At 44.2% G+C, this 24,072-nt stretch overlaps 1 protein-coding gene across 1 annotated transcript in view; it reads left to right on the plus strand.

Moving 5' to 3' along the window:
- Nucleotides 1-18,626: 18,626 nt before the first annotated feature.
- Nucleotides 18,627-24,072, plus strand: part of AMTN (amelotin) — a 35,847-nt gene continuing 30,401 nt past the window's right edge. The window contains exons 1-3 of the mRNA XM_029598159.1: nucleotides 18,627-18,694; nucleotides 18,803-18,871; nucleotides 20,001-20,045. Coding sequence (XP_029454019.1) covers nucleotides 18,818-18,871; nucleotides 20,001-20,045 — 99 coding nt within the window. The 5' untranslated portion in view covers nucleotides 18,627-18,694; nucleotides 18,803-18,817. The remainder of the gene's footprint in view (nucleotides 18,695-18,802; nucleotides 18,872-20,000; nucleotides 20,046-24,072) is intronic.

A 24,072-nucleotide genomic window follows, 5' to 3' on the forward strand; every position in this document is an offset into this window, starting at 1 on the left:
ACTTATAAATAAATTGAGCGCCCTTGGTATGGAAGCTAGAATGACTGACTGGGTTAGGAATTGGCTCAGTGGAAGGTGACAAGACTAGTGGTAAATGGAGTTTACTCTGAGGAGCAAGGATTTACTAGTGGTGTGTGTTGCGGCCGTCAGTCGCAGATGGCTGCGACTGCTCTGCCTTACCTCTTTTCTACCCTTTTCCTCCTCCTTGGGCAAGATGGCTGCCTCTGGTGCCGAGTGCCGCAACCCTCGGCGTCTCCAATCCAGCATGGGCATCCCAGTCCGCCATGCTCCTTCCCGTGGCCTCCTAGGGCGCGAGAGCGCACATTGCCTACGCCTATGTACATGTCATGGCGGGAACCTCGGGGGCGTCCCCACCGTATGATGTCAATACCTCCGGGTATTTAAAGCTCCCGTTACACTACCTACATTAAGTTAGCAAGGACTTCGGTTTAGCTACTCTGACCGCCCTAAGCTGCTCACTTAGACGCCTCGCTACCCTCTGGGGAATCTCGCTCCTGACGAAGCTCTAGGTATCCACTCCTCAGGGGCCTCTCACTTCCAACTACCTTCGGGGTTTCTACTAACTTGACAACTGCTCCTCGGGGGTCTCTCTCTCTTTATTTCAGGATCTTCTGTACTATCAGTGTATCCTGCACCACGGACCTTTGGTCCCAACATCTTCATTGCCAGGAAGACGCTTGCGCTATGTTCCAGTGAGCACCTCTATGATCCCGTTCTCCAACTCCACTCACCGGGCTCGGCTATCCCGCTCCGCAGGTTCCTATCTACCTGGAACATCTGGGTGAGAATTCTACATCTGAGACTGTCAGAATGTATCGGCACCTTAAGGGACTCCAGTGCCTTTCCTTCCTGCCTCATACCATCTATCTACAGCAGGACAATAAAGCTTTCCACCTACAAGTGTCCACTCTCTGGGCTGGATTTTAAAAGGGTTACGCACATAAGTTATGCGCGTAACCCTCTTAAAAGGCCCCTGTGCGCGCCGAGCCTATTTTGCATAGGCTTGGCGACGTGCGCAAGCCCCGGGACGCGCGTAAGTCCAGGGGCTTTGCAAAGGGGGCGTGCCGGGGGCGTGTAGGGTGGGCGGCGCAAATTTCGGGGTGGGGCGGGGGCATGACGCCGGCCCAGGGGCATGGTCGAGGCCTCCGGACCAGCCCCCGGGTCAGGTGATGGTGCGCCAGCAGCCCTCTGGCAGGCGTAAATCTGCCAACAAAGGTGGGGGGGTTTAGATAGGGCCGGGGGGGTGGGTTAGGTAGGGGAAGGGAGGGGAAGCGGAAGGAAAGTTCCCTCCGAGGCCGCTCCGATTTCGGAGCGGCCTCGGAGGGAACAGGCAACACGCGCCGGGCTCAGTGCGCGCAGGTTGCACAAATGTGCACCCCCTTGCGCGCGCCGACCCCGGATTTTATAAGATACGCGCGGCTACGCGCGTATCTTATAAAATCCAGCGTACTTTTGTTCGCGCACCTGCTGTTTTTTAAAATGTACCCCTCTGTGTTTATCCTATCGCTGTGGTTCCCCACGGGGCTCCTCCCCGTGGGAGGAGTCATCTCCACTACGACTAAGGGTCCACACAATGCCACAAACACAACAGTGTGTTTCAGGAATCAGACCTGGGATGGTTCTTATCAACATTTTTGTGAGTGATATAGTGGAAGAAATGTCGGGAAAGGTTTATCTTTTTGCTGATGATACCAAAATATGCAACAGGATACATAGAAACATAGAAACATAGAAATGATGGCAGAAGACCAATCGGCCCATCCAGTCTGCCCAGCAAGCTTCACACATTTTTTCTCTCATACTTATCTGTTTCTCTTAGCTCTTTGGTTCTATTTCCCTTCCACCCCCACCATTAATGTAGAGAGCAGTGATGGAGCTGCATCCAAGTGAAATATCAAGCTTGATTAGTTAGGGGTAGTAGGGGAAGTAACCACTGCAATAAGCAAGCTACACCCATGCTTATTTGTTTTAACCAGACTATGTTATTCAGCCCTTATTGGTTGTTTTTCTTCTCCCCTGCCGTTGAAGCAGAGAGCTATGCTGGATATGCGTGAAGTATTAGTTTTTCTTCTCCCCTGCCGTTGAAGCAGAGAGCTATGCTGGATATGTATTGAAAGTGGAGTAGCCACATTATCTATCAACAAATATTGAATAAGCCTAATAATTGGTAATACCTATAGCTTATGAACTCTTCGTTAATTTTACATACTCTTGCCCACCCCTGTTTTTTTTTTTTTTGGTTTTTTTTTTAAATATGGAGATGGCAGGCCTCCATCCTTCCGCTCCGTGAAGGTGGAACACCAACCACTGGCCACTGGCATCCCGCTCCGTGAATGCCTCTGTGGCTACTGCCGCTCCGTGCAGTGTTTTGCTGCCTCCTCTTTATACACTTTATTAAGATAGGCAGCTAGGAAGGAGTGGAAAAGATAAGGATGGATCTAGCAAATATGTAATGCTAAAAAATGAAGATTAATGCATTTAGGAAGCAAAAACCCAAGACAGAAGTACAGTATTGGAGGCAAAATTCTTCTAAGCACCAAAGAAGACTGGGATCTTGGGGTAATTGTATTTGATTATATTAAGGTGGCCAAACAAGTGGATAAAATGATGGCAACAGCCAGAAAGATGCATGGCTGCATAGGGAGAGGAATGGTCAGTAGAAAAAGGGAGGTGATATTGCCCCTGTATTTGGACTACTGTGTTCAATTCTGGAAACCACACCTTCAAAATGTTGTAAACAGGATGCAGTCAATCCAGAGGGTATGATCATTGGTCTTTGAAAGCATAAGGAGATAGACTTAAAGATCTAAACATATATACTTTAGAAGAAAAATGAGATTGATTTATTTATTTATTTAGGTTTTTTTATATACCGGCATTCATGATACAATCACATCATGCTGGTTTTCAGTTGAACAGGGTGCAAAATAAACTTCAAACTGGACTATGGTGCGGAGAGATAGGGCAGATATGATAGAAACATTTAAATACCTCAAAGGTTTCCATGCAGAAAAGACTATCCTTTTTCAATGGAAAGAAGGCACTAGAATGAGGGGTCATGGGAAAATAATGAAAGGGAGTAGATTCAGGAGTAATCTTAGGAAATATATTTTTTTAAGAGGGTAATTGATGCATGAATGGCCTCCTAGTGGAGGTGGTGAAGGAAAATAAAACTGTACCTGAATTCAAGAAAGCATGGGATGAATACAGGGGATCTCTGAGAGAGTGATGGGAATTGAAAAGGATAGATAAATTAAGAGGGCTGGGCCGTATGGTCTTTTTCTGCCATCATGTTTCTATCTTTCTATACGTGGAGGCAGGTATATTTTAATATATGCACGCATACTTGAAATTACCAGCTTGCCAATACCACTGCCATTTCACCCAGTCCATCTCCAGTTCATCGAGACCCTCCTAGTACTTTACCCTGAACTCCCCTCAGTTCACCTGGACCACCCACCCAAAAATAGCAGAGAACAGATAAATAAATTAGCAGGTATAAAATTGCACAAATAAGTTAGCTAATGTATTCACATAAATCTCTAATAAAATAACTTCTGTGCATACCTCTTGACCCTGTCCTGTAACACCCATAGGCCTCCCTTTTTTCGTATCAGTAAATGTACATATGAAACTGAAACTACACATGTAGCTTTGATGTTTATAAAATAGCATTTAAACACTCCTATGCTGGGGACTTCTGGGTCTATGGAAGGATGTTACGACATCTGTTTCTGGTGTTGGGAAAAATTTTAGTACTCAATGGGCCTCATTTTCTAAACGGATCGCATGCGATACCAAAATGGGGGCGGAGTCGGCCCCGGAAGAGGAGAAGTCAAGGCATCACCAGGGCCAACACTGCGAAGACGCCGCGGACGACGAAAAGGTAAGGCCCTTTTCGCGTCCGAGTTCGCGCCCAATAGCTACACCTATGGTATGGTGGCGCTATTGGGTGCGAAACCGGCAGCGATCGCACCGTGACAGGCGATCGCTGCCGGCTAGTGCAGGCCCACCCCCCATTTCGGCCCCCCGCCCCTCATTCCCTAAAGTATCGCAGGCCTGCGATACTTTAGAAAATAAGGCCCAATGTTTGCTAGCAGCAAGACACACAGTTGCCTTATTTTGGAAATGGGCTCCCAGCATATGACAGTAGAAAAACAATTGGTTGACATTGCTATTATTGAAAAGATTACTTACTCACAAGGGGAAAATCAGAGAGAAATATGATTGTATATGGGGAAAATTCAGGGATCATTTTAATTCTGGGTAACCTCTCATGATAATGTGCTTTCAATGGTATTGTCCAGTTGTTGTCCATCACATTGTCTTTGCTGATTTTTGTTCTGTACATTCTGGAAGAATGTGGTTTTGTAAAATCCTTTCTTGTGCTGTGTTTAAGACCGAATGTTCTTCTTATCTCTGGTTTTGTTCCATATGTTTGAAATTAAAAGTTTCAAAAAACAGCATGTACACGAATCCAGGATATTTATGCACATATATGCTAATTTTGCATGCGTAACCCCTTTGAAAATGTTCTCATTAGTTTTAAAAATCAAAAAATATGAGGAAAGCAGCAGCAAAAGCGGCCAGACCACCCCAAGGCTCCCAAAGAAGGGCTGTGAGGGAGTCTATGGAAAACTCCCTCAGGCTGACTCGAGGGACCGGGCACAGCTGTAGAGTATGTAACAATAAAGTCAATATTTCTTCTTGGCAATTTGTATTCAGACAGTTCTTGAGTTAATTATAGATAAGGCTTATATGCTTTTGTATAATAAACATCCTTGTTTCACTGTGGCTTCATTCTGAATCTATTTTGGCTCACTGTGGCTTCATTGTGGATCTAGTTTGGCAAGATCCAACTGTTGACTCTGTATTTGGAAATCTTCCCATAATCTCGCAGTTATCCCTTCAATCAGGATTGCTAATATATACAGCATCGGGTGAATTTTCAAAACTTTAAGCATGTAAAAATTAGCATATACATACATAAGTAACAGCCACTTGCATATTCCGTATTTTATAAAAGTAAGAAAGGGGTGATCTAGTGGCGGTTTGGGGTGGGGACAACACTTAACACACAAAAGTTGTATTTTAAAGACACTTAGGTAAGTACCTTTGCCAACTTACTTGCATATTTTTTACGCCTGCTAATTATCTGGCGTAAGTGAAATTAAGTGTTTATTGTGAAGTGCTGACTGGGTGGGAGGTCTGGGTGAACAGGGAGAAGTTCAGGCTGAAGAACCAGGAGGGTCTCGACGACCTAGAATGAACTGGATGAACTGTTAGAGGAATTTTAAAAATGGGTTAATTTCCTTCATGCATGTTAGAAAATTTTCCAGCTTACATGAGTAAATAGAGTCTTACACATGTTAAGTCCAAATTAAATTTTGCAAATAAAATGTCAAGCAAAATATGCACGTTTATTATATTATATACACATACAGTGGGTCTACACCACTTAGCTGGATAAGTAGCACTTTTTGGGGGTTGGCCAACTAATTGTTCAGCCGGAGGTGGACCCTTGGACCGAGGTGGGGTTGACGCTCCCTGCAGGGCAAGCCTTATGGGTCTCCACCGTCGGTAGGCGGAGCTGGCTGATTGACGAAGGCTGGCTGGAGCTTCGCCAATACCATCCTCGTTCCCCGCAGGTTGAGCCCTTGGGTTCCGGGGCCGGCTGGTCTTAGATGGGCCTCCATCCGAGGTCTTCCCAAAGGTGATGAGTGAATCAGCCAGGGGCAGTGGAAAAAAATGTTTATGGTACCATTACGGGCGATAATATTTAACACGTTATCACTGGCAGTAGCATCACAAATAACTACAACTTTTATGGGGGCAATAGGGTGAACCACGCTTCAACCGCGGTGGGCAAAAATACACAGCCACAATGCGACCGGGTGCACACTATCGCCCCCCCCCACCCCCCACCCCTTATCTAGCTGCGGCTCATCATTCCACTATATTTATAGCGGAATGATAAATCCTACATTAGCCAGTTAACTTATGCGGCTAAGACCAAATATCCCTTCTTAGCTGCATAAATTATGCAGCCCACCCCAGTCTACCCACTACATGTCCACAAATAATGCGGATAACTTTGTAGCTGTATAATTTACTTTTGCGGCTAAATAGCGCTGAATGTGCTTTGAATACTGATCTCTTATTGACTTTTAATCTTTAGCTTACTTAATGTTATTATTTCGAACCTTGTGGACTGAGAAATTCAGAGGATAATTTTCAAAGGCATTTACCTGGGTATAATGGCCGAGCTGAAAAATGTCCTCCTTCGATGTAGCTATAAGTACACATAGGGCTAGATTTTAAAGGCCCTGCACATGTAAATCCTGCTGGATTCAGGCGAGCAGGGCACTCGCGCACAGGCGCACCTATTTTGCATAGGCCACCGGCGCGCACAAAGCCCCGGGACACGCGTAAGTCCCGGGGCTTCGTAAAAGGGGCGGGAGGGGGCGTGTCCGGGGGCATGTCAGCAGTCCGGGGGCGTGTCCTGGGGGCATGTCTGGGGTCAGGGGGCGGTCCAGGGCGGGTCAGGGGGCGAGGCAATGGTTCGGGGGCGGGCCTGGAGGGCGGTCCCGAGTCCCCCGGCACTGCGGCCTTTGCCGGGGGATGCCGAGGCTGCGCGCGCAGGTTACGCCTGCTTCAAGCAGGTTTAACTTGCACAACAAAAGGTAGGAGGAGGATTTAGGTAGGGCTGGGGGGGTGGGGAAGGGAGGGGAAGGTGGGGGGACATGGAGGGAACGGAGGCAGGCTGCACGGCTTGGCGCGTGCAGGCTGCCGATTTTGCGCAGCCTTGCGTGCGCCGACCCCGGATTTTATAAGATACGTGCGGCTACGTGCGTATCTTATAAAATCCGGCGTACTTTTTTAAGATCTACCTCATAGCTTCCACAGCAAGTATACCTTTAGCAACGTTAAAAGGAAGCCTTCCTGTGGGGATGCTTTGGTGGTTGGGGTGTAAAAACAGCACATTATTTTGTGCCACTATCCTCACAAATACAAGGTGTGAAGTACATAGATACTCCTGCCTCTTTTCTTCCCGCTGCCATTCTCTCCTCTCCCTTTACCCATCACAGTGGCATGATGGAATTTAAAATTCTGACTACTGGAGGTTTTGATATCACAATATAGTTTGCATTAGTTTTACTACCACTTACTGTGATATACATCAGCTTAGGTATGCATTCTTTTTCCTTTTTTCAAAAAAGAATCTTTTATGTTATACTGTTTTCCACTGTAGCTATATATAATTTATATATCCATTACATCACATAATTTTTTTTTTAACAGCAACTATTGTATATTATTATTTTTTAGGGTTTGTTTTTTCAATATTTTGTATTGCAGTTTTTTATTATTATTATTTATTTATATTTTGCATGCATACAAAATGTTTATATATTTTTTCAATTATTTTTTACTATATACATATAATTGTTACAGCAAATAAGTTGTACATACATTATATTTGTACTACTATTTTACAATTGATGTTTTTAATTGAAGATAGATATCTATGTTTTTATTGTACTTATGTTTGTGTTATATTTCACAATTTTATTATTATAATTTTCATTATATTTTTATTATTGATTTAATTATGTTAATTATTTAATTGTCATAAGCTTTTCTACTATCTTTGTTATTTTGAATGTATCACTTTAAATGTTTTATATGTTTTTATGTGACGTATTTTTAGAACCTGATACAGCCCAATCGGATTGGACGAAACCCGGCCTGAGTTGGGCACATGTTATTTTGTCCCATTAAGTTGTATGGTGAATAAAGTATCCCTATACCTAAGGAGACCTGATCTATCCTTTGTTTTATTTGTATTCAATTGTATCACTAATACTGACTGTCTGTCACACACACAAACCAGTCAATAGACTGAGTGCAAGTAGAATTAACATAAGAACATAAGAAATTGCCATGCTGGGTCAGTCCAAGGGTCCATCAAGCCCAGCATCCTGTATCCAACAGAGGCCAAACCAGGCCACAAGAACCTGGCAATTACCCAAACACTAACAAGATCCCATGCTACTAATGCAATTAATAGCAGTGGCTATTCCCTAAGGGGGTCATTTTCAAATGAGTTACGCATGTAAATGTGACATACTATCGTAGCAATTTTCAAAAGCTATTTACTCGAGTAAAGTGCACTTACTTGAGTAAATCCTATGGACAATTCAATGGCATATATTGTAGCAATTTTGAAAAGCCCACTTACTTGAGTAAAGTGTATTTACTCGAGCAAAAACCAGTTTTGCTCGAGTAAATGCTTTTTAAAATCTACCCCTAAGTAAACGTGTTCCATGGACTTCTCCTCCAAGAACTTATCCAAACCTTTTTTGAACCTAGCTACACTAACTGCCCTAACTACATCCTCTGGCAACAAATTCCAGAGCTTTATTGTGCGTTGAGTGAAAAATAATTTTCTCCGATTAGTCTTAAATGTGATACTTGCTAACTTCATGGAATGCCCCCTAGTCCTTCTATTATTCGAAAGTGTAAATAATCGAGTCACATCTACTTGTTCAAGACCTCTCATTATCTTAAAGACCTCTATCATATCCCCCCTCAGCCGTCTCTTCTCCAAGCTGAACAGCCCTAACCTCTTCAGCCTTTCCTCATAGGGGAGCTGTTCCATCCCCTTTATCATTTTGGTTGCCCTTCTCTGTACCTTCTCCATCGTAACTATATCTTTTTTGAGATGCGGAGACCAGAAATGGTACAAGTTATCTGTTGGCTTCCTATGCCTATATATACTACAACAGTACAATATAGGACATCCAGTAACCATCACAGTGTAAGGTCCAGGACTTCACATACACGCACACATACAGGGCCAGATTTTCAAAGGGTTATGCACGTAAATCCTCCTAACTGCTCCTGCACGCGCTGAGCCTATTTTGCATAGGCCCCGTGATGTGCACAAGCCCCGGGACACGCGTGTCCCGGGGCTTTGTGAAAGGGGCGGGGCTGGGGCAGGGTGGGGTGGGACCGAGGCCTCCGGCACAGCAGCCATGCCAGGGGATCTCATGCCAGCACTTGGCCAGCGCGTAGAACCTACACCTGCCCAGAGGCAGGCGCAACTTATTAAACAAAGGTTAGGGGGGTTTAGATAGGGCTGGGGGGCAGGTTAGGGAGGGGAAGGGAGGGGAAGCAGAAGGAAAGTTCCCTCCGAGGCCGCTCTGATCTCGGAGCGGCCTCGGAGGGAACAGGGAAAGCCATCGGGGCTGCCCTAGGGCTCGGCGCACGCAAGGTGCACTAGTGTGCACCCCCTTGCGCGCGCTGACCCCGGATTTTATAACTTGCATGCACGTTATAAAATTGGGCGTACATTTGTGCGTGCCGGGTTGTGCGCACAAATGTACGCCCGAGCATACCTCTTAAAATCCTCCCCACAGTGTATGTGTGCTGCTGACTCCTTTTGCATTCAGAGAAACTCTCAGAGAAGCAACAGAGAAGGCTTAGGGCTCTGGCTGCTCTCAAGATTAGACTGCACTGCATTGGAGCGAGACAAAAATAGTAAAAGTACTCCCTGTTCACTGGCAATCACTGCTTCTCTCTGTCACGGAGTGTGAGTCCTTGGAATGTGGTATGATTGGCACAGTCCAACACGTGGGCACATCTGGGTTCACACTGACAGCAAGCAGACACGCTCGGGATGGGACTGGAGGAAGCTTCATCTATTCCAGCCTCTTCCCACTAAGGTTGAGAATTTGGGTTCTGAGGTTGGCAGGACTTAGGTGAATAACTACCAGAAGAATGGTCAGGTGGTGTCTAATCACAACAGAGGTCAGGTCTCTCCTCTGACACAGCAAGCACAGGAGCAGTGAAAATAAAATTAGAGTTCTTCTTCTTTTCTCTTTTTTAAATTTTTTCTCTCTCACAAAGAGCTCCAGGAAATAACAACCTTCCCCTCTGAAACACACCAGAGAAGTGAATCTTAAAATGGAGTTTAATTATTTATTTGTTTATTTATTTTAAAATTGATATATTGCATTTTCATAATCTCTGAGTGGGTAACAACATCTCCATCCATAGAATCCAAGTTCATAAACCAGACAATTAAACTAATCTGTAGTGAAGGCCTTCACCAATACTTTGGTATATAAAAGCCTATAAATAAATAAATAAGTGCAGAAATCATCACATTTTAATACTTTAAAGCATAACTTAAATAAAACAAAATTCTAAATTAACAAAACAAAGGGGAAGTCAGATATAGACTGGTTAAAAAAATGTTTGATCTTGATAGGTCCTCTTTCTTGATGCTTCTTGCTTGGCTCCTGTCAGACTATGACCTCATTGGCACTGCTCAGTTGCTATGTTGCATAGAAAAGAAGGAGGATAATCTAACTGCCAATGTTTTACTTGTGGTGTATGCTATTTTGTGCCACTGTCCTCTATTATATATTGGTAAAATTACTAGGTCATTTCGAATGAGAATGACTGAACATAAAAGCTGTTTGAAAAGATGTAAGATTGAAGCTCTGATTGTCACACATTGTATGCAACGTCATCATTTTTACAGTCTTAGATGTTTTATCATTGACTAGGTTCAGCAACATAGTAGAGGAGGTGATTGTGGCAAATGCTTTTTGCGACTGGAACAATGTTTGGAACCTTATGGTCTAAATTCAGCTTTAGAATGGAGTTCTCTCCTATAAATTGAGCTATATACAGACTATTGTGTGAGGTTATACATTCCTCAACTTCAAATTTAATTCTAAAAGAAAATTGGATTCACATCATTTTGGGACCTCTCTGGTATTTAGTTTATTTCCACAGGAATGACATGGTATGATTCATTTATTAAAACAATATTTTGAATGAATTTAAAATTTCAATGTTGAAAACCCTCTTTGTGTGCATGTCTGCACTCGGGTGGGGGTTTAAATCTACTGCAGGTGCCGGCATTTTTGTCCATTTGAATAGAAGTGAGAGAGTTGAGCTACCACGAAAAAGACATTGCTGGACTTTTTGATCTAATGGTGCCCTGATGAAGCCTTGTCGGCGACACGCTGGCCAATGTTGACAATTTATATATTCATACAGTGTGTGGCTTGACATGGTCATTGCTTAAAGCTAAGTGGCAATTTATTCATTCATACAGTATTTGGATTGATACAGACATCGTTTGAACTTAAGTCAGTTTTGCACACATTTTGTAGACTGATATGGATTTTGTCATGAGCTGAGTTGAGTTTTTTATGTATAAAAAAAATATAAAAATATTTTTGTGAATTTTGAATAAAAAGTGGATGGAAGTTTTTTGACTAATAATTGAAATGTTTAAGCAAGCTTTTAAGTCTTATTGAGCTTGCTGATATTCTGAGGTCTTTTTCTCCTTTTTTTTAGTGCCTGTTAGGTCCAGTGGAAGATAATTATATAAGAAATTTTTATTTAATGTTTTGAGTGAGAGTTCTTTAGGGTTTTGTACTGTTTTACCTGTGCCAAAGACTTGAATGGGAAAAAATAAATGAATGGAAACTAAAATTTTCATGGGTGATCATTCATTTTAGAAGACCACAAACACAGGGGCAGATTTTTAAAAAATACGCGAGCGCTTACTTTTGTTCGCGCAGCAGACGCAAACAAAAGTACGCTGGATTTTATAAGATATGCGCGTAGCCGCGCGTATCTTATAAAATCTGGGGTCGGCGCGCGCAAGGGGGTGCACATTTGTGCAACCTGCGCACGCCGAGCCCAGAGCGAGCTGCATGTTCCCTCCGCCCTCCCCCCACCTTCCCCTCCCTTCCCCTACCTAACCCACCCCCCTGGCCCTATCTAGACCCCCCCTTACCTTGTCGGCAAAGTTAAGCCTGCTGAAAGCAGGTGTAACTTTGCGTGCATCGCCGGCAGCCCCGCTCCGTCCTCCGGTCCCGGGGGCTGGTCCGGAGGCCTCGACCACGCCCCCGGGCCGGCACCACACCCCCTTGCCTGCCCCCAAAATGCCGGGGCACGCCCCCGAAATGCCGCATCGTTTCGGGGACGCCCCTGGACACGCCCCTCCCGCCCCTTTTCGAAAGCCCTGGGACTTACGCTCATCCCGGGGCTTTACGCATGCCGGCGGCCTATGCAAAATAGGTGCGCTGGCGCGCGCGGGCCTTTTAAAATCCGCCCCACAGAGTTTAGTCTTTTATTGTACAGCTGATGTATACCACCAGAGGTGGCAGTAGTGAGGTGATCCAGAGGTAGCAGTCCAGGGACCCACGGCAGAGGGGACCCGTCTCACCAAGATGGTATAGGGATATCCAGGTGTAGGTTTCCCAGCACGACAGAGCTGTAGATGAGACAGACTGAGAAATAGATTACTCACTAGATGGTAGCTGTAGGTTGACGATTCCCACCAGGCAGAAATAGATGGTAACAGGCACCGAGGCAGGGAGAACAGGCCCTCGAGGAACGAATACCTGATCCCAGTAAGGCACCTGAAAGAAAGCAGAGGGCCCCCGAGGAGCGAGTACCCAGATTAGAGAATACCCTGAAGGGCAGAGAGGGCTTCCAGCGGCAGCACAGAAGCGGCAGAGTAGCTTAGACCGGACGAGTCCAATCCATACGATCTGTATCACAATCCTTGCTAACTCAATGAGCTAGCAAACAAGCGTAGGCTAAATACCCGGATGGTGTGACGTCACTCGAGGGGGACACCCTCCGAGGTTCCTGCCATGATGAGGATAAAGACGTGGGTGGCGTGAGGCTTTGCCATAGCCATTCCGGGGACGCCAGAGAATGTGGCTTGCAGACGCGGCGGTAGCCATCTTCCCAAGGCTAGCGGGGAGAGCAGAGAAAAAGGTGAGGCACAAGGGTTGAAGCCGTCTGAGACCGACGAATGCAACAATTTGTTTCAAAAGAATGTACATCCCTACTGTATTACCCATAGAAATGATTTTAAAAATTACTCTGTAAATTGTTAACCCTTAAAGCTGTGCCCTTCTCTCCTTTCCACTGACAGCCCAACTGGTCCCCATGGATAAGCAGAGAAGCAATAAACCCCAAGCAAGAAGCCAATACCTTCACTAAGATCTTAAGATCCAAGTTTATAAGAGAAATGGGTCTGTATGATCCACAAAGTGTGGGATCTCGCCCACCCTTTGCCAAGATATTGGTGCCTGTGATATTTGCCCCCATCGCCAGATGGCCCCCCCCTCTCTAAGGAAGTTAAACATAGAGGTCAATGGTTTCACAAAAGTTAATTTACAGACTTTATAAAACTTGGCAGAGTAGCCATCAAGGCCAGGTGCCTTGCCTAGTTTTAAGTCAGATATGACAGTAAAAATCTCTTCCTTCCATATAGGAACATTTAGGAGATCACTAGCTTCATCCAGCAGATAAGGTAGAGATATGGAATTAAGATAATTTTCAATATCTGAATCAAGAATACTATTATCTAGCACTTATAATTCCCCATGGAAATTGGCAACTCTATCAGAGATCCACTTACTATCATAAATAATATTTCCTTCTTTATCCTTAATTTTAAGGATTTGATTTTGCATAGATTAGGATTTAAGACGCCTGGCCAAGAGATGTTCAGCCTTATTTCCAAATTTAAAAAATTGTTGTTTAACTCTCAACATTTGAGATGCAATCTCTGTCAAGTCCAAAGCCTTCAGGTCCTATCACGCCGCATCTAACGCTGACTTTGTTTGTGCTTCCCTGCAACATTTATGTTGTTCTTTCATCTTAGCTATGTATTTATTTATTTATTTATTTATTTATGGTTTTTATATACCGATCTTCTTACATTATATGTAAATCAAATCGGTTTACAGAGAACAGTTGAATAAGCTTGCTTGTGGGCAATTACATATAACAAAGAACTTTTTTGAGTAACATATAGTATAACTTTTTTGAATAACATTTAAACATAAGAGCAAAATATACATGGCAAAAACATAAACATAAGAGCAAAATATACATGGCACAACAAAGTCTTATATGTCTAAATCTTAATGTTTTAGATTGAGCTTTTCTAAATAGCATTTAAAGAAGAAATAAATAGCCAAGAAAAAACAATGTCTAAAATATGGTATTATGGAATATTCCTAGTTCCTAATTGTACCGATGTCTTACAGGAAATTTGTTAACAGTAGTCTAAGATAATTTACTTCTGCATTGGTGATTCGAAGCGAACAGGGAGGAATGGGAATGGGTAGAGTAGGGGTGAGGGGGTCGGGATGGGTGGGCGAAAATCAGAATCAAAGGGGGGAGAGAAGAATAAAGGGAGGGGGGATGGAGGGGTTATATAATTCGAGCGGAGAGGATGTAAAAAGAGTTCGTTGAAGCAGCTTTTTAGAAATCATGGAAATGCTTGGCTGAATAGCCAGGTTTTCAGTTTTTTCTTGAATGACTGGTGGCAAGTGTCTTGTCTGAGTTCTGGTGGTAGTGAGACTGATGTATAGCATCAGTCACAACCTCTGATTCGATTTCTGTCTTTTGAGAAAAGATGCACGGGAAATTAGTTTCCCCCTAATCACAGTTTTCATGCCCTCCCACAAGGTCGCCAGGCTAACATCCCCTGAATCATTGAATAAAAGCTAATCTTCTACATCCTTTATAAGAACCACATTAAACTCCTTGCTTGAAAGCAAGGATTCATTCAACTTCCAAAAGCTGCCATCAGTCTGCAATCACCCCATCTCAAACTCTACCCAAATTAACATATGGTCAGATCAAGTGATTTAACTCCTCCCACCAACATTTTATCCAGCAAGAAATAATCAATACGGGAGTAGGAATTTATGAGATGACAAATAGAAAATATAACCTCTTAAAGAGGGATTCTTCAACTTCCAGATATCTTGCAAACCCCACATATTGATCAAATTCTTTAGATATCTTCGCTGCAAACGAGAAACACCCCCAGTACCAGATGAGTTGTCTAGAAAAGGGTAATGAATTAGACTGAAATCCCCCCTAGCAAATCGTGACCTTCTGCCCAACCATGTAAAGTGACAGAGAGGGTCTGAAAAAAGACTCCCTGTTGAGAATTTGGAGCTTATAAGTTCACCAAAGTGAGCAACTCCCAATTAATTAAAACCTTTAGAATCAAAATCCTGCCATTAACATCTCTAAGTACAGATTTTACATATACGATTAAGTTGTGAGTTAGCAGGATCCCCATCCCATAATATTTATTATCTTTGGTCGCTGGAGCAAAATATAGATGTGGAGGATTACATTTGCCCCTAGATCTTCTGACTCCTTAAACAATAGTTTCTGTTTGATAGGAGAGTTGAGACCCTTGGTACTTAAAGACATAATCTTAAGAGTCACCATCAAAAAAATAGTAAGAAAGAACCTCAAAATAGTCACTCCCATACTTTATATCTCCCTCCCTAAACAGCAAAGCAAGCACACCCATATACGTACCCAGATGATCAAGGGCCCTAAGAATTCAAAAAGCTCCTAGACCCCTAAAATACCCCCCCCCCGCCCACTAACTCCCCCTAACCCCCAAATCTGTACTGCACCTCATCCCCACAAGATGCATATTTCCCCCTGGGAGGAATGTCACCACCAGACTTGACATCAGCCCCCGAAATCCATCTCATACCCAAAGAGCTTAAACCAATAACAGCACATCCCAGACTGTACCCTTACTGTGAGAACCCCTTGCCTATCCATCAAAAATGTAAAATTTACCCACCCCACTAAGAGAAAAGAAGAAACTCATATTATAGGGTGCAGTATTAACAATAAGCTAGGCCCATGAAAAGACCCGTATCAATAATGCTCATCCAACACTCGCCGTTCCAGGTGACAAGTGTATATCCGGATGCCTACTAAGATGCCAACTGGACCCTTGGACCCTCTGCCATTGAAGCTGATCAACTTTCTTTTCCAGGCAAATTCCAGAGGTCTCTGATAACTTACCAACCAGAACAGATATACCAGCCTTACGCAGAAAATCCGTTGCAGCCTCTCCTCTGTTCACTTTAGCTGAGTTACCTTTGATAGCGAACTGAATTCCAAAAGGGAATGTCCATCAGTATCTTATGTCCTCACGCTTCAATATGGAAATAATGTCCCGAAACATCCTCCACTTTCAAATGGTAATCAGGGAGAGATCTTGGAAAATATCCACCTGGTGTTCATTCCATGTGATTTTGTCTTTTTTCCTGGCCATTTTCTCCTTTAATGTAAAATCATGGAAGAAAACTACAATGTCGTGAGGAAGATTACTTCTGGGCTTGCCAAGAGCTCTGTGTGCTCTCTCAAGCTTGATGGCTCAGCCAGATCTTCCAAATCAAGCAAATAAGGGCAGATACTTGTCACTACCTGGAAGCAGTCTTTGAATGCAGGCAACTCAAGAACCTCACGAAAGTGCTGGTTAGACCTTCAGGACATGTTGTCTAGGTCCTCCATACACTCTTCCAGCTCTAGCACTGAAGTAGAGATGCCTGCTACATCTTCCCGGCACAACATAGCTTCAACTTCCTGCTCTTCCACCTGCTACTCCACACGTTTCCCTGTCTTCAATCTCACCCCGCAGCTCGGAAAACATGGTGCTGAACTCAGTTTTAATAAGCACCATATCCTGGCATATTTCAGAGAACCACCATCAGAAGTCAGCTTGTGATAGAATCCCTTCCTCTGACTCTTCGGGACAGATCGCATCCTCTGCAGTGTCTGGCTCACGTGCAGCAGCAGCAGCCATGTCATCCTCTTCTCCACAGCCATGACATGAGACGTGTCCCGGCTCGCAAAGGAGAACTTCTTTAAATCAGTCTTTCTTTTCAATTGTGACATTTCTGCACTGAAACTTGTGCGTGCATACGCTGGCACAGGATGAATAAGGCTATTCAGTGCCAGGATGACAAATTATTGTGATTTCAGGTCCGGAGCTCCACAGTTAGACAGCCATCTCTGGAGGTGACATCCTTCCTCCTTGGACTGGTGCTTTTTAATATATTTATAAATGATCTAGAAAGGGGTACAATGGGTGAAGTGATCAAATTTGCAGATGACACAAAATTATGCAGAGTAGTTAAATCTCCGGTGCAGGAGGACCTGGCAAGACTCAAAGATTGGGCATCCAAATGGCAGATGAAATTTAACGTGGACAACTGCAAGATGATACATATAGGGAAAAATAGTCCTTACTATAATTACACAATGTTAGGCTCCATATCTGAGGTTAACAGACGTCGTGCACGGCTCCATGAATGCTAGTTTAGCATCACTGGAAAACCATTTGAGACGCTATAATACAGCCGCATAACTTTCCTTGCACAAACAATGTGAAAAACCGGCATTAGTGACATCCGAGCCCCTGAGGAAGGAGGGTTTCCTCCGAAACACGCGGAACAGCGTCGGATTACGCTTGTTCTAACAACACTGGTTTGTCTACGGACACGAAAATCGCAAGTTAAGTATATCAAGAGACTATATCAGAGTACTAATAGAGACTGACCGTGCCGTGAGATAGCTACCTATTGCAGTAGCATCACATGCTCATAGAGACCGATGATTACAAGCAAAGAAAAGCTTGAGCCATTATAAGCTTTTACGTCAGCTTAAATTGTTGACATCTATTATGAGGTCTCTTTGAGAGCCCCCGCCGTTCTTCTTATACGGGATTCCTCATTGCAGGTAGAAACAGGGCATGGTTAGGATGCATGGCAGGCAAAACTGTGACATCATATTCTATGGCCATAAAAATAATGCAGGTCATACCTCAAAATGGTACAGGCTGGCACTGAGACCAGTGCCATTTTGATGTCTCTATAGCACCAATCTCTTGCAGACCGGGGATGACCGAGGGGCAGGAGGTGAGTGGGCATCCCTCTGTCAACTTTTACTGACCTGGGTTCCCAAAGATAGGGCAAGTGGGAGCGAGGGTGGTTCCTAGCCCTGGCATCTTTTTCAGGATCTCAGGGGTTTCCCTTTTTCTGTTTTTTAAATTTTGGGTCAGTTTTAATGTTTATTTCAGTTCAACAAAGGAACTGAAATAAAACAAACATTAAACAAAACAATACTTGGATGAGGGTAGACCAAAAAATGAAAAACAAAATTTGGGGGCACACCCCTAATCTGAGCAGTTTTTGTCTGAAAAAAATACATCTTTCAAGACTTTTTTTTCCCTATATTTTACAACGACAAGAATTTTTTTAGACTCGTCTTTTCTCATTCCTATTTCTGCCCAAATTCCACATTTTAATTTTGCATTCATTCCTCATTTGAGCATTGTTTTACATCTCTCTTACCATATTTACATCTGCCAAATAGAATTCCTCCCTTTATAAGAGAAAGTAGGGTACAAGATCACCTTGGCTATTACACATTATCCATTCTTTTCATAATAGATACTGCTGTGCAAGAACTCCCGTTTCTGCTTGGATCATGGTTTTTGTGTTTAAATTGGGAAAGAGTTCACTAACGCCCTGCTATTAAAACAGACCCACAGCCCTTGTGGCATACTGATGTCTGCACCTATTAACAGTGCTAATGAAATGTTGGGTAATCGGGAAACCAAATGACTTCACAGTGGTCTCTGGATCCCGATTGGTTACTGGTCAGCAGTGGTACAGTTTAAATGGGGTTTAAAGATTCAGTAACATGAAAAGCTTTGAGAAGTACAAGAGAAGCGCTTCTGCAAGGCATTAGTTCAATCTATTGAGCGTTTGATATTGCTAGGGGCGTACAGGTAATGCTAAAGTATTTTACCCATGTAGTGATTACCTTTATAAGTGTTGTGTTCTTCCGGAGAGAGAAATAAAGAGTGAAATAGCATTACACTGTGTTTCCGATGCAGGTAGCAATTTGAAATATGAAGACTGTAATTCTGCTTCTTTGTCTTTGGGGAACAAGTCTTTCTATGCCAGTAAGTATGTTTTATTCTCTTATTATGACTTTAGGAAGGCTGCCAGCCCAGTTTTTACTCCAGTACAATTTCATAAAGGGAAGGGGGCCACCCGTAAAACAGACTCTGAGGACCTTATCTGCTCCTTGTCTCAAATAATCCAACATGGTCATTTTATTTTCTATTTCTTTTACCTTTGCCATTCAAACAGCAGCTCTCACTGATTGAATTGGCTGCCTATGATAAATATTGCAAACATGCACAACTAATATGCAGCCATGTAAATTGTATGAATGGACCTCTAAATGCTCTGAAGTCATAAATTAAATTCTCATTATACTCAGTAATAGTAAAAAAAAAAAAAAAAAAGGTATCTGCAATACAATTGTTTTTAAAAACAAATAAAATAATTCAATTACTTCATTAGGTGGGTAGGAAGTGCAGGAATTTGTTTTCATTTTGTTTTTCATTTTCATTTCGTTGGTGGCATTTTTCCTTTTATTTCAGGATTTATGGGGTTTTTTTGCTTTCTTTCCATGTAGTATGAGTTAAAACCATTTAGGGAACATTAAAAGGTTTTAGTGCACACCTGAAGATTTTTGTGCTTATTAAAACCATTTAACATGCATGATATTGTAAAAATGAAATAAAATAAAATTTTGTTTTTGTTTAGTTTCATTCTAAAAAGAACGGTTTTCATTTTTGTTTCTGTGTCATTTTCACATGAAAGCACAGCCTTATAGTTTATTGGTTTAAGGAAAGAGAATGCAAAGCTTGGTCAGGATGTCTATTACTTATCCACATCTGTTTAAGATTACGTTCTCTGACTGCCTGTGCAAACTTCAGCAGGTTCCTTCTTGACCCTTTGCCTTAGTTTTCAAGCTGTAATGGGATAATCATAACAGCAGCAGTATTCCATGCCCTCAAATGTCAGAAATGGGCTGCCAGGCTGTCTGCCTCCGCGAGTGACAGCATCCACATTTATGAAACACTAAAGGTGAAGCAGGTTGAGATCCTGTTTGTTTGAAAGGCACCACATCAATTCAGGCTAATTAGCATGATTATTATTGCATCTTTCCATGATAAATTATGTGATTAAAATGAAAGAGTTTTACCTTCTTGATCAGTGCTCTTCCTTTTCTTCTTGTAGATGCCGCAAGCTTATAGAATGTTATCTGCAAGCAATAGCAGAGAGGTAACTGATGCACTCGTATTTTACCATGCTGTTTTTGTGTATTTTAATACAGCACATCAAATTCCTTACAGAATAGCTTTCAATTAATGTTTCCTGATTTAGCGGTTGATGTGCTAATGCTTTTGCAAGCATTAATGTGTGTGCAATCTTGTTTACATACTTTAACAGAATTTTAAACATGCAGCTTTAGCTTATTTTACCTCATTATGCTAATGAGGTAAAATAATGCAAAACTAGGCAAAACAAATCACTACCTATTAGCACATAGAAAACTTGCAAAAGTTAACACGGACCTATTAGCACAAAAAAAATGTAACGATATCCAGGGAGTTGTAGTTACGTTTTTCAATGCTATGCATATTAAAGTGTTACCTTTAATGCTCATAAATTAATGCAAAATTCATTTGTACAGCATTAACATGTGCCATTTAACAAACTAATTAATGTGTATTAATGGCTGATTCAGGGCCCCTGATCTCCCATAAATGTGCAACCATGGTAAGGGCTGAAAGATTAGGTCCTTGCTGCAGAATTGGCCAATCCTGGCCAAATATCCACACAGTTGACTGGAAACCCTTTCAAAACTAAAGCACTGGTGGCAGTGGACTGTGCATTTCCCCCTCTCCCATCCCAGAAGAGTAACATTGGTAGCACTGGATGGAGCAATTTATCCTCCCCATCACACCCCACAATCCCCAGTTCACTGCCTTCCAGCCTCACCCATGTCACCTTGCACATTGACAACTTTGACCAGGGCTTAATTTGTTGGGAAATGACCTAGAACGCAGATCCAGCACTTCTTTTCAGGTTTAAGGGGCAGAGCAGCAAGGATATTTTTCTCCAGCCCCTCCCCCTCCAGGCAGCCTGCAGTGAAGAGAAGGGGTGAGCCTGGAGCACACAGAGAAGAAAACAATGGCTCCCTAATCCAGCCCCTACCCCCAACTCTCCTCCTGTATTGCAGGGAACAGTTGGGGAAGGGATGATACTGAAGCAGAAAATTCAAGGCAAAGAACAGACATAAAAGAGTAGGGATGTGAATCGTTTTTCTGACGATTGAAAATATCGCGCAGCCATCCAGTGCTCCTACCATGTGACAGGGGCCGGCCAATGGCACGGATACCCTGTCACATTGTAAGGGCAAAGGGCCATCAGCGCCATTTTGATTAGTGGCAGCCGACGGCCCGAGAGCTGGAGATTGCTCCCGGGACCCCCGCTGGACAACCAGGTACTTTAAAAATGTTTGGGGGGGATGTGAAAGAATTAAATTTAAAGGGTCGAGGTGGGTTTTTTTTTTCGGCATGACACAGCCGATTAAAATGGGTAAGAATTGCGGGAATGAAGATTTCCTTCGGTTTTTACCCAAACTCGATACCGGAAACGAGTCCAGTACCGATTCACATCCCTATAGAAGAGTGTTTGAATTAGCACAACAGAGGTTTCAACCTCTGGCCCTGATGAATGGCACTACTGCTCACTACTTTCAAACTTGTACCAATTCAACCCTTTTTGTGTCCATTACTGAGGGTTTAATTTCTGGCAGAACTACCCAGAATGGCATTCTGCCACCTTTTTTCTGGGACCTGAGAAAGCAGAGCTGGCAGTGTTTATCAGTTCTGGCTCACCTGGGGAAACAGAATGGAGCCAGTAGTTGCATGAATTATTTATGGCCCCTCAGGCCCTGGAGGAAGCAGAGAAGAACAGAGAGTGTTAGAGCTGCTTACCCTGAAACTGTGTGTGTGTGTGTGTGTGTGTGTGTGTGTGTGTGTTCACACCTGGCCATGGCCCCATGATCTCACCTTGTTTCATAGTTCCACTTCCTTTTTGTATACAAATTAAGCCCTGTCTATGACTGAAAACAGCATCTCTGCCACAGCTTCTCTCCTCCTCTGCTGGGGTGCCAATGGCTGCTTTAAACCAGATGGTCCTCCTCCTCCTTCTCCTGTTCACAATCATAGAGCCAGTGAGTGAGGGGATATGGATGGGGCCAGGAGGGAGTGAACCAAAAATGACAGGGGAAAGCAGAAGAGCGAAAGAACAGAATGGTGATCACACTGATGCACCGGAGGTGGACCATTGGCCAAGGTGGGGTTGACGCTACCCGTGGGAGGGATCCTACAGGTCCCCACCGTCGGCAGGCAGAGTGGGCTGATGGACGGAGGCCAGCTGGTGCTTCACCAATACCAGCCCTCGTTCCTCGCGGTTTGAGCTTTTGGGTGCCGGGGCCAGCTGGACTTAGGTGGCCTCCATCGGTGGTCATCAATGGATGGATCAAGGTCAGCCCAGAGGCAGCAACAAGTGAGGGTGTCAGTCCGTACTGGATGAGAGAGAGTCCCAGAGACCCGGGCGCCAATAGGAACACAGTCAGACAGGGGGCAGCCGAGCAAGAGCAGGCCGAAGCCTGAATAAGTCAAGTCCAGGACAAGGGCTGAAGAGGCGTCATTGAGCAAGCTGGGTTCAGGGCTGGCGGCAATCTGGAAGAGGTGGCAAGAAAGGCTGAGGTCTGGATGAGGAGAGAAGCAAGTGGATGGTCAGATGAAGCAGATGTCCAGAGCTGGAGAGAGGCAACAGAATAGTCAGGCAATGCAGAGGTCCAGGGCTGGAGAGAAGCAACAGAGTAGTCAGTAGAGATGTGAATCGTGTCCTCGATCGTCTTAACGATCGATTTCAGCTGGGAGGGGGAGGGAATCGTATTGTTGCCGTTTGTGTGTGTAAAGTATCGTCATAATCGTTAAAATCGTGAGCCGGCACACTAAAACCCCCTAAAACCCACCCCCGACCCTTTAAATTAAATCCCCCCCCCCCAAATGCCTTAAATTACCTGGTGGTCCAGCGGCACACTAAAACCCCCTAAAACCCACCCCCGACCCTTTAAATTAAATCCCCCACCCTCCCGAACCCCCCCCCCAAATGCATTAAATTACCTGGGAGTCCTCTGTAGCGGCGGTCCGTGGCTAAATCGGGGGAAGGGGGAGAGCACGAAAACCGGCACACTAGATCGTGAGGTCTTCAGCCAGCGCCATTTTTCAAAATGGCTGCCACAAAATGGCGGCGGCCATAGACGAAAACGATTCGACGCAAGAGGTCGTTCCGGACCCCCGCTGGACTTTTGGCAAGTCTTGTGGGGGTCAGGAGGGCCCCCCCAAGCTGGCCAAAAGTTCCTGGGGGTCCAGCGAGGGTCAAGGAGTGATTTCCTGCCGCGAATCGTTTTCCGTACGGAAAATGGCGCCGGCAGGAGATCGACTGCAGGAGGTCGTTCAGCGAGGTCCGGAACCCTCGCGAGATTTCCGGACCTCGCTGAACGACCTCCTGCAGTCGATCTCCTGCCGGCGCCATTTTCCGTACGGAAAACGATTCACGGCAGGAAATCGCTCCTTGACCCCCGCTGGACCCCCAGGAACTTTTGGCCAGCTTGGGGGGGCCTCCTGACCCCCACAAGACTTGCCGAAAGTCCAGCGGGGGTCCGGAACGACCTCTTGCATCGAATCGTTTTCGTCTATGGCCGCCGCCATTTTGCGGCGGCCATTTTGAAAAATGGCGCCGGCTAAAGACCTCACGATCTAGTGTGCCGGTTTTTGTGCTCTCCCCCTTCCCCCGATTTAGCCACGGACCGCCGCTACGGAGGACTCCCAGGTAATTTAATGCATTTGGGGGGGGGGGTTCGGGAGGGTGGGGGATTTAATTTAAAGGGTCGGGGGTGGGTTTTAGGGGGTTTTAGTGTGCCGGTTTTCCTGCCCTCCCCCTTCCCCCGATTTACGATTTTTTGACGATAAATCGGGGGAATTGGTATTGTATCGTGGCCCTAATGATTTTTGACGATTTAAAATATATCGGACGATATTTTAAATCGTCAAAAAACGATTCACATCCCTAGTAGTCAGGCAATGCAGAGGTCCGGGGCTGGAGAGAGGCAACAGAGTAGTCAGTCAATGCAGAGGTCAAACCAGGTCAGCAGTCCGAAGGGAAGACGAAGGAACAGGAACACAGAAACGAGGAAACAGGAACGAGGATACTCAGGATCAGGAACCAG

This window comes from Rhinatrema bivittatum, chromosome 1, assembly GCF_901001135.1.
Source record: "Rhinatrema bivittatum chromosome 1, aRhiBiv1.1, whole genome shotgun sequence".
NCBI lineage: Eukaryota > Metazoa > Chordata > Amphibia > Gymnophiona > Rhinatrematidae > Rhinatrema > Rhinatrema bivittatum.